The sequence below is a fragment of the Camarhynchus parvulus genome, chromosome 14 (assembly GCF_901933205.1).
Source record: "Camarhynchus parvulus chromosome 14, STF_HiC, whole genome shotgun sequence".
Classification (NCBI taxonomy): domain Eukaryota; kingdom Metazoa; phylum Chordata; class Aves; order Passeriformes; family Thraupidae; genus Camarhynchus; species Camarhynchus parvulus.
In genome coordinates, this window is record NC_044584.1 from 10,629,750 (window position 1) to 10,641,028 (window position 11,279).

Sequence of the window (11,279 nt, forward strand, 5' to 3'; positions counted from 1 at the left end):
ACATCCATGACCTTGTAATTTATGTATGACAGTTGATCATAAATATCAGTACTTCTATAGGCAACATTTGGTTTATTTTAAAGTTCTAGCAAGTGCAGCTCTTCCTTGAGGATCAGAGGCTTTGCAGTCTAAAAAGGGTTCTCCCCCCACCCCCAGTTACTGGTTTTAACAGAAACAAGTGGCAGAACATATTTTATTCTGTGCACTCTTAGGGGAAAAAAAGGTTTCAAAATATTCACGTACTCTTTAATATACTCTTCAATTTTTTGAAAAGTTACACTAAGTTCTAACCTTAATGTGTTTTATAAGCCTCAGATTCTAGCTGCAATTCTCAGCTGTCAGAGGTACCACATACTCAAATTAAATATTGGATTTTAATTGAAGCAGCTGTTTTGAAAAGAAAAAAAGCAGAAATATGTCACAGTGACTACATACTGCTCTGTCAGTTATACCACCTGTCATACACCCTGATGAGAGACTATGGACTCTTACATCTCTACATGGTTTCTGTCAATTTGTTGTGCATAATTAATTACAGGACAATGTTTCTGAGGTGGAACAAAATATCAGCATATGCTTATGCTGAGAAATTATAGGGAGAGAAATATGTGCATGACCAGGCCATTAAAAAAAAGGAGCAACCTGACAATAAGATTATATATTAGGAGAGTACATACAGGCTTGCTTCTTCCAAAATTGAAATGTGTATACCTATAAGGGGCAAAGGTGGAGAGAAGGAGAAAGGAAGAAAACTTTGGCGAAGTTCAAGAAAGTGCTGTCATTACAGTCCTAATGATAACTTAAAAAAAAAAAAAAGAGAAATAAACCACAAACAAACAACAAACCACCAAACCTCAAACAACAGCAAAACCAAACCAAACACTGAAAAAGCAAAAGGCTAAAAAATGTCTACAGCTGGAACTGTCCCCTGTGCAGGATGATGCAGACACGATAGCTGAGATTGCACTGGCTAAAAACCACATGGAGAAGTAACACCACCATCTCTACTGCATTTTGCACTGCAATGTCAGAAAGTAAATAAGCATTTGCATAAGCATCCCAACATCATACTGTGGTAAAACACTTTTTATCTACATGCAGAGCTCTGCGCATACATTTAAAAGTATATTTTCTTTTCATAGCAGTACACCACATAGTAAATTTTCACTCACGCGTAACTAGTAGGAAATTCTCTTAATATTGAGTATTTTCTTATTTCTTTTCTAATGGCAGAAATAAAACTTTGCTATGTAGTGCAGGAAGGATCTGGACACTAATCAATGACATTTCAGATAGCACAAGTTGTTTAGTAGAACCCTGACATTTTGCTTAGAAATAATCTCTTCCTAGAGAAGGATGAGAGACAAAAATACAGAAATATGAAGGCAACTCTTGGTTGAGTATAAAGGTCCCTTACCCCTACTAAGAATATTATTTTTCTGTACTGTAATAATCATCTGGGACAGTCCTAACAGCACATAAACTCAGGAAAGTTTTCCACATTGGACATAGTGAAGCCATGAAACTCCACACAAACTGGTTCTTGGCCAAGACACCTTCCATCTTTTGAGATGAGTTAATATCAGAACATCTGTAGGAAGAGAACAGTGGCCTAAACCACATAGTGTTAGATTTATCTATAGTTTCAAAGGATGGATGCCATCCTTCAGGTTCCTTATTCTCCCTCCAGACAGGAAAAGCCATTGAAACATTGCCTCAGTCAGGGCAGGCAGTTCTGTTAGTGCAAGAACAGCGCTTTCAATCCATGGCCTCCCCAGGCTTAAAGTGCAGACTATTACATGAGATTTTAACATACCAAACTATGCTTTATTTGAATTTCAGAAGGAATGTTCAAGTTAAAATTACCTTTTAGGTTTTAAGCAATAAAATTCAAGGCAAGGTACATAATCTATCTTAAAATGGATTAAATCCACTTATTTAAGTATTCTTTGTATCTTATGGTCAATATACATATAATACACAACAAACATCCATCATTTCACTTAGCTGTATTTAAAGTGATCCTGTAGTAAGTAATGAAAGGCCACACATTCAGACAAGTCTTTGCTTAAAACAGGACTGTATTAGCTAGACTGTGATATGTAACACAATTCAATATTCCAAGATCTCCTCCTCCATAGGCTCATCATTCATAAGGAGAAAACCCTTGGCACTCTGCTGTACACACATTTCAATTCTAGTTTATTGGTAGTGTCTCTCATGTTTCATTTCCTCCCCTTTGAAATCACCATGAGAAAAAGGTGCATTAAAAACTGTGGTTTTATGCCTTTAGCTACTCCTCTTGCCTATTAACCTGACAATCTCACCTACAAGTTCTTGTACAGAACTGCGGTTCCCAAAACACGTAGTTCCCAAATGACACACAGCAGAGAATGTTCCAGAGCAAAGCAGTCAGCTGTACAAACAAGGTCTCAAGTAACAACTGCAGGTACAGCTGTGCCAATGGATCCTTTGTACAGGAAGTCCAAGCACTCAAGTTTTGGGTGCAGGACTGTGTGCACATCTGAAGGTAAGGCTCACCATACAGGGAGGGTATGGCTGTACCTGTGCAGCTGCATAGAGATTAATATGGAGTTGCACAACGTTGTCTTTAGGAATCAAGCTGCCTTAAACAGGCTCCAACCCCTCCCAGCCTTCATTCCTCTACCCTCAACTCTGCCAAGTGCTTTTTGGGTCAAGATACAGGCAGACAGCAGCTTAACACCGTGACTCCAAGCCACAGACATTTGGAGGAATGTTTGTTTCTGGTGTTCTGGGATGTCAGATCCACATCACTTCAGGAATCTTGAACCTCTGCAACACCACGTGTTAACCTGTGTTAATACCACTCACTGCAAGGCTGATAAATTACAGCAGTGGAGATGAGAGTGGATGGCTTGACTGAGAGGGAACTGCTGCTGTCAGAGTAATTACTTATGATACATAATCCAGTACTATTTTGGGACTTTCAGTCACTTTGTGACAGGTGATTGCATGGTCAAAAGTCTACAAGTTAAGCAATCATTTAAATGCACACCAGGAAAAAGTTATTTTCTAAATGAAAGTAAGGGGCTTTTCATCTCTTTAGTATCCAAAAGAAACAATCAGCCAATGGGGATAATGAAAACACAATGTATCACTTAACACAAAAAGTAACATATCTCATTTTCAGCACTCAAATAAGATTTAAAAATTTAAACACTTCTCTCCCTAAGACTGATAATCAGCATCTTATCTTCATAATCAAGGATTTCTCTATACATGTGGTGCTAACAGTTCAACAACCACCACACTGGAAACTACTGGCTTTCCAGCTCAGCTCAGTTCAAACTAAGTACAACATCACTTCCTCTCTTTCCAAGATGAAGCAAGACCAGCTGGCAAAAGGATACCTAGTGTGTGAACCACTGGCAGGGATACCTAGTGTGTGAACCACTTTACTCCACATTAAGTCCTCACTTTTAAGTCAGAGTCAAGGGAAAGCTGAAAATGCATCCTACCCCACACACCAATACCTCCCTCTTTATGTGAGCCTTTAGAGCACATTAAGCCGATCAACAGCAACACCCCTGGCTGAGGATTTTGGACATCAAGTTCAAAGTTTGACCTGCAGGATGAGTTTCTCCACCGAAGTGCCACCAGGAGCCTATTCCTCAAAATTCTATTCACCAGCAGCTCTATAGATTCCAGCATTATTGCCCTGTTCTTTGGCAAACCTGTCCCAAAGCCAGAGTCAACAGGTCCAGAAGCTGTTACTGTACCTCAGCAATAACAATCATTCTTTCAAGGAAAAAGAATTGTTTTGAAAGTTGTTTACAGTGTCTATTGTAGCACAATAAAGCTCACAAGGTATTGTTAAATTAGAGCAGTACCATCCTTGGAAAGAACATTGCTGACAATTATGCTGTATTGAAGACCACCCTCCCAACAGCTTTCCAGTTCAAAGTGTTTTAAGGACTGATACATCAGCTGCTGTTGGTTCAGAGCAGGAATTGAATTCTACAAGAAACAAATTTCATTGGAAATGGGTATAAATAGTAGTAGCCAGAACACTCCACTAATACAAACTCTATAGAAAACAAAGGATCTGTGCTAATCAAATTGGGTTCTAGTTTAGTGTTAACAGCAGACCTGCAGAAGTCCCAGAGTCTGAAGATGATGTTCTTTACACTCAGATGCAGCTATTCCTTACAAAAATTATCTTCCATCAGCCACTTTAACTAGCAATTATACAACTATAGTTTTTACTTCAGCTAATTCTCACTAAAACCTGAACTGTAACCTTGTCTCTCTTATTTTCTGCTAATATTAAAAATAGTCTTTATTAAAATCTCAGTACTTTTTCACCTTCCCTACTGCATACCAGAGACCTGCTAGTGCAAAAGCTAGCACAGAGGTTACTAGCTGTATGATGTGAAAATTATTAGTCACATAGTCTATATTCATAAGCATTTGCTCATATCCAAGTGTTTGCTCTGAAGATACAAGGTTTAAGCAACAAAGGAAAAAACATGGTTTCTGGTTGTTTGAGAGTCCCATAGCAGAGTTGTTCAGAGAGGCAACTGGATTAGAACAGGAATCAGGAAGTGCACCAAGCTCCAGTGCTTTAAAAAACACAAACTGCAATTCATTCTCTTTGCTACTGCTCATTTCTAATTCCAGAAACCACAGGTTTTTATTATACTGCGAATTTCCCAGCCAGAATTGTGCAAAACATACAAAGTTGTCTCCTGGGCAGCCTGAGCTGAAGTCTCCAGAGATGCTACAAGCTTCTTCCAGCCAGCCTGTTACTGAAATGCCACCAATGCAGTGAGAAACCCTATCGAGATTGTCTTTCCCAGAAGAAAAATGCAGATGAAATGAATCCTTCCAAGGAGCAGCTGCACTTGAGTTCGTCCCTGCTGATTCACTGAAGCTCAGAGGCATTTCCTTGCCAACAGAAGATAGAGGTATAGTATTAAAGAGAGAAAAATTCCTGGTGTTATGTAATTCTTGTAAACTGCTACTATGATTTTGAGAACTGTCCAACATGGAATGCACGTGTGTCAGATGAGCTGCTGGCTTGTGATGATCTGGGCCATTGTCACATACTCGTTTCTGGGTAAAATCTTCTTTCTTCATAGTCCTAGAGCACACGAGCACAGCTTTGATGCTTCACAACAGGCTGGATTTGATGAAGAGTGACTGACTCTAGTTGCAGCATACAGCAGAAGCAGCACACCAAGTCACAAGTCAATGGATCTCAATATGGACCTAAAGAGAAAGAATGCAGGAAGTTATTACACTGATAACCCAGTTTCCTGGTTCCCAGTGTACTGAACCAAAAATAATTAACAACCTTTCACATAAAGAATAACCCAGCTACAGAAAGTAACAGTTGTCCCAACAGACAAGTCTCCCTGCAGGCTGCTTGAGCACATCCAGAGGGGTAGGAAGTATGCCCAAATACCAGCTGCCCGTCTATAGTTTCAGTTTAATCTGCTACAAGCTCTCTTTCGGTGACAGGCATGAAAGTGAGTCAGCAAAGGAGCAGCCAGAGAGATTGGCTGTGTAACAGCAGCCTTTCCCTTCACCAGGGGACAGGCTGGGGCTCATTAGAGGCTTAACATGGAAGGTTAATATTAAAGTAATCCTCCTGTAAACAGAAGTGCAAGCTGAAATCAGACACACAACACTGGCAATCAACAAAAGCTTCCCGGAGGGAACTGGTCAGACTGGCTGGCCCAGCACGGTTAGCGGGTATCAGCTGTAGCACAAAGGAAAGCTGGTGGTGTTCCAGGAGAGCCATTCTGTACCAACACTGATAACGAGCAAAGGCAAGGCTTTTTCAGCTACCAGGGTTACCAAGCTACGTGTACAACTCCTGGCCATCTGGCTCATTTTCAAGCTTCAGAATTTTAGGGCAAATCGCAACAACAAAAATAGGAGATGCCACATTTTGACCTCTTCCCATTTCAAATTACCTTTTACAAGTAACAAACTCTAACCAGACTTGTTTTTCAGCCCTTGGCCACTGGCCAGATGTCAAAACTTTCATTACAGCTATGTTTACGAGGAGAAAGAGTGTCTGATCCTTGGCTAGAACAGATGTTTGTAGCGACAGTGCACAGCCTGTTCCTGCTGCCAGTTAAGGTAAAAGTAAATCTTTTGTTTTATCACAAAAACAATGAAACTCCAACCCTACAACAGGTCAAAGCTGTGTTAGAGAGCTCCACGTTTTGCAGAAACAGGCTCAAAACAGGAGAGATACAAATTCAATCTGAAGCATCTTTTTCATGCAATAACACTGGTATTTAAAACTGTCTGCATTTTCCATGCTGCAACTGTTCTTGATTTCAAAAAAACTCAAATCAACCGATGGAGGAAATTGTTTGCTCCTTACAAGGTGTCAGGACCGTGCTATCAAAGTGCACATATTCACGATTTATTCGCAGTATTTAACTCAGCTATAGCTTAGGCAAAGGCACAAGAAAGCGGCGCGTTTGCTGCTGACGCGCAGAGCGAGCAGCACAGCGGGGCACTCGCCCCCGGCCACCGGCAAGGACAAGGCTGCGGGGCTGCATCCGTGCAAAGCCAAGCGACACTGCCCGGTGACACGGGGCAGGCACAGCCCCCGCCCCGCCGCACGGACGGGCGCTCCTTCGGGGGCGCTCCGCCGTTATTGGGAGAGCGGCTGCGAACCGCCCCCGGGCCCGGCCGGTGACACCGGGACACGAGCCCGGCCCGGCCCCGCCGCCCCCGCCCACCTGCAGCCGCACGTTGAGCATCATGGAGGCGACGATGTAGAGGTAGGGGAAGTTAATGCGGAGCTTCCAGGCCAGGTCGAAGAAGATGAGGAGGGTCCTGGTGAGCCCCTTGCAGAACACGCCGTAGGATCTGGCCGCGGCCGACTGGGAGAGCCTGGCAGCGAGTGCGGACAGAGCCGCCGCCATAAACCCGCCCCCGCTCCCGCGGCCGCGCCGCGCCCGGGCGCCGCCGCCGCCTCCCCGCGCTGCGCGTGCCCGCCGGGCGGGGCGCGCGGCCGCGCGTCAGCACCGCGCGTGCGCCGGCCGGGCCGGGCCGGGCTGCTGCGGTGCGCGGCTCTGCTGGCTGCGCATGCGCGGGAGGCGGGCGGGGCGGGGCGGGGCCGTTGGCGCGAGAGCGGCCCCGCCCTCACGCACCGCCCCTCGGCTCGGCCCCCGGTGTGGGTGTCGGTGCCGGGGCCGGTGTCCGTCGTGTCCGTGTCCGTGTCCGTGTCCGTGTCCGTGTCCGTGTCGCTGTCGTGCTGGGAGTGCACGGGAAGCTTGTGGGGCCAGCGCGGCGATCACGGAGTCCCGCTGCTGGCCCTGCACAGAGCACTCCCCAAGAGTCCCGCTGTGGGCCTGAGAGCGTTGTCCGGACACTTCCTGTCAGGTTTGGTGCTGCGAGCGCTTCCCTGGGGAGCCCGTTCCAGCCCCGCCTCCCTCCTGGGGAATGTTCTGCTGCTGATACCCAGCTTTAACCTCCCCTGGGTTACCGTGATTCAGCCCATTCTGTGAGGGCCTGAGCCAGGTGTGCTCTCGGGCCTGCTCAGTGACACCTACACTGATGGATGTCGTAGAATCATAGAAGGGTTTGGGTTGCAAGGAGCTTTCAGGCCACCCAGTTCCACCCAGGGACACCCTCCACTGTCCCAGGTTGTTCAAACCCATCCAGCCTGGCCTTGGACACTGCCAGGGCTGGGACAGCCACAGCTTCTCTGGTAACCTGTGCCAGGGCCTCACCTCCCTCACATGGGGGAGTTTTCTCCTAACATCTAAACCCACTCTTTCAGTGTGAAATGTCAGTGATGGTTTCTGGATTTTGATGCATTTTTTTGTTATTTTGTTGTTTACACAGCCATGTGATAAATTCAGTGAGCCACCTACTGTCACAAGGAAATGCTTGCTTTGCCTTTCAAGCCAATATTTGAGTTACATAATGAATTAAATATACACTGTTCAGGTCTGGGTTACACACAAGATTTTAAAACCATTTTGCAAACATTTCCTAGGAAGGTCTTTGAGATAAATTACCATCATGACACTTTTCAAGTAGGCAAAAATGTCCCAACAGATGAACAGTTGGCCAATATAATTTTTGGACATGGCCCCATTTTTTTTGCCCTATAACTGTTCTTTACAGTTTCCATTCAATCAACTTTCAATAACTGAAATAAAACAGAAAAAATCAATGCATTGACCTAAACTTCTTATAAAATACTATTTTATTGACACAGAATCAAGCTGATATATAGAGAAAGAATAATTCCAGAGCAGGACATTTAGCAGCTTTCCATTACTAATTGGAACACCATGTAGGATACACAAAGGTTAAATCAGGAAGCAGATTAACTTTATATTTACCAGTAGATGTCTGCCAGTCTCATTAGTTCTGGCTCATGTTGCACATTGCAACATGAGTGACACAGTATCGATTTTAAAATCTTGATTAAGAGTAAATTACTTTCTACACTGAAATAGGCAATATAATTACAAATTAGGTCATAATAACAAGCTAGCATCAGTATTTATTTGGATCTAATCATTTCATTAAATAGTGAGATTGATAAAATACTCTTTTGCTTTCCAACAAAGAAATTAGCAGATAATGCAATTGAATGCCAATTGAAGAGATTTACCAGATTTTGTCACATGAAGATTTGGATATTAGCTAATTATTTTGATAGTGAAACTAAACCTCAAAGGCATCCCACACTTCCTTTTTTGATTTCAGCTCTGTCATGGTAAAATCATTTTCAATTTAGCTAAAACACTGATTACTTTATTATGCAGAAGTCCAAAAGTATTGACATGCAATTTGCAGCTGATGCCTGTAGAGATCATTTTCCATCACTTTAATGCCATCATCTCACTTTTGCTTCTCAGCCCTGACTTGTGTTTTTCTGTTGCATCAGAGAACATCTTTATCTTCTCTAAACTGTTCATGCTCTATTGCATTTTACCTAAATTTTTTCTCAGATATTCAGGCATTCCTCTATTCAAAGAAAAAATGTTGTGAGCCAACATTATTGAGTTGTTACATTTTCAAAGCATCCCCTTAGGTTTCTCAATGTATATCTATAATATTTAGTAGTTCCTCATAGGTTTATGAAAAAATTCTTTTTCTTGGCCCTGCAGCATGACACAGAACAATCCTTGTCCTTGAGATCAGGTCTCCAAGAACTAAAAATGACACAGATAAACTGTGAACAGTGAGCGTGCAAATGAGACAGAGTTTAGGGTTATTTATGCTTACAGTTCTTTCTTTCTGCTGCCTTTTATATCCACTGCTATGTAAGCAAAAATTGCATTAACTGATTGCAAAAGCCCAAGTTCAAACAGGCACTTGGAAGAGGGGAAAAGTCAAATATTTTAGATTGAATAGAATGAAAGTTCAGTTTAAAAAAAAAAAGCTAGAGAGTTCCAACAAACCCCTTCTTGTGAGTAGGTATTTTAGGAGTGAAAGGAAACTTGTCATCAGCTGTGGTGGTCTGTCTGCTGCCACCCTGCCTTCCTTCGCAGCAGTGACCTGCCAGGACACTCCCAGGCACTCCTCAGAGAGTTTATTGTCCCTGGTGACAAAAGCACTGAGTTTGTGATGCCGTTTGAGAGCCCTCCCTCTCCAAAACCTCTTAGAAAATGACCAGCACAACACACTGGACTGGCACAACACGACACGTGCAAGTGACAGTCACCTACAGGGGAGGTCACTGACAGCAGGGACAGCTCCCACACCAGCTGCTGGGTTATAGCAGTGTCACACAGAAATACAGTGACAGGTATGTTTAATCAGTTTATTAAAGGGTCTCACAATAATTCAAAATACCCAAGTGCCAGCAGTAAGCAGAATTACCCAAAAATACCCAGCTGCATCTCTTGGTAAAACAGAAGGTGGTTGATGTATGTCACTGTTGGCCTGGAGTGTTTTACAAAGAGAACAATTTTGTCATTTTTATATTTAGGAAGTAGGGAATAAATCAAATACTTTATTTTGAGAAGTTTTCCTCTTCACCAAAATTGTAACTTAGCAGCTTATCAGTATAAAATCACTGGGGGGAAAAACACTGTAGGTTTTCATACAATTTGCATATTCTATTTATGCTAAAATAAGCTATTTTGTGTTTATTTATTATATCTATTACTCTTAAAAATTCTTCAGAATTTCCACAAATGGTCCCAGTGAGTAATAGACTCCAGAATATATAATCACTTCTTAACAATTGTCTTATTTCTGTAATAAATCTGCATTTCTGTTTCAAGTGTTGAGCATGCTATATGATGAACTCCTGATTTTAATTTCTGGCTTTGATCTAATGTGCTATTTGTCTGGTTTTTGTCTTGCTCTCCTCTCCAAGAGAAGCTGTTCAGCTGGGATGTGAGTCACAGCTGTGCAGCATGACACGAGGAAGTAGGCTTCTTCCCATTCCATCTGTTCTCAGACAAACCAACCACAGAAGGTTTGGTCCTTTTTTAGGTCCTAGCTCTGCTGAAGTCCATAAGCTTGTCTGCAAGTCTGGAGCAAAACAAACACTAAATCTTTCTGAGGAAATCAGGGGCAACATCACAGCTTGTAGCTTTGGATTTTATTCATGTGAAAAATGACTGGACAATGGAAGGCAGCAAAACTAGTAATACCAAATGGGCTTATGTCATGGTTAAACCTTTATATCCTTTTTCTTGCTATTTTAAGGCTCATTTCTGTGAAATGCTTGATGTCAAGATAGAAGTTGAGGGGCACTTGCAGCTTCCATGTCTGTGTGTTTCAGCAATGCCTTACCTCAGGGCATGATGTGATGCCTATAAAAGGCTGATTCCCATATTTCTGCTGAGAGAGTTAAAGGGGATAAAAAACTGAAGAGAAAAACACAGAGAGAAGTCTCAGGTCCTTGTTTATAAATATATAATGATGCCTCTATTCCAAAAGCTCCCAGCCATATACAGGGATTACTGTGTGTAGTCCCACGGCCTTCCACAACAGTTGAAGCACTGTCTGTTACTGCTTGCTAAACCTGAGGGCAGACATCAGTGAATGCAGAGCCTTATGTGGTTTTTGTAACTGAAATTCCTGACAGAAGAGAGATTGATCAGAACTACCTAAAGAAAATACAGGATTTGTTTCTGCTTTATTCATATACCAGAGAAATCATCTATGGTAGAATCACATGACTGAGATGCATTTATTTTACAATGCTTTATTAATAATGTAAAGATTTACATGCTAACATTTGATTTTTATGCTTCTTTAATCTGTTCTTTCTGATGCAGCAAATGCTGACATTT

General features: G+C 42.5%; 1 protein-coding gene across 1 annotated transcript; it reads right to left on the reverse strand.

The window, feature by feature from the left end:
• Positions 1-685: 685 nt before the first annotated feature.
• LOC115908952 (small integral membrane protein 10-like protein 2A) lies at positions 686-6,982 on the reverse strand. Its single transcript, XM_030957917.1, has 2 exons — positions 6,747-6,982; positions 686-5,253 (listed from the first exon to the last, which is right to left on the reverse strand). The coding sequence occupies exons 1-2, from the start codon at positions 6,930-6,932 to the stop codon at positions 5,233-5,235; spliced, it is 207 nt and encodes a 68-aa protein (XP_030813777.1). The 5' UTR covers positions 6,933-6,982; the 3' UTR covers positions 686-5,232.
• Positions 6,983-11,279: the final 4,297 nt, after the last annotated feature.

Coding starts and splice junctions, on each gene's coding strand:
- LOC115908952 (XM_030957917.1), bottom strand. CDS start 6,932: ATGGCGGCGGCTCTGTCCGCACTCGCTGCCAGGCTCTCCCAGTCGGCC. Junction 5,254..6,746: donor TGCTCAACGTGCGGCTGCAG/GTGGGCGGGGGC, acceptor CTTTCTCTTTAG/GTCCATATTGAGATCCATTG.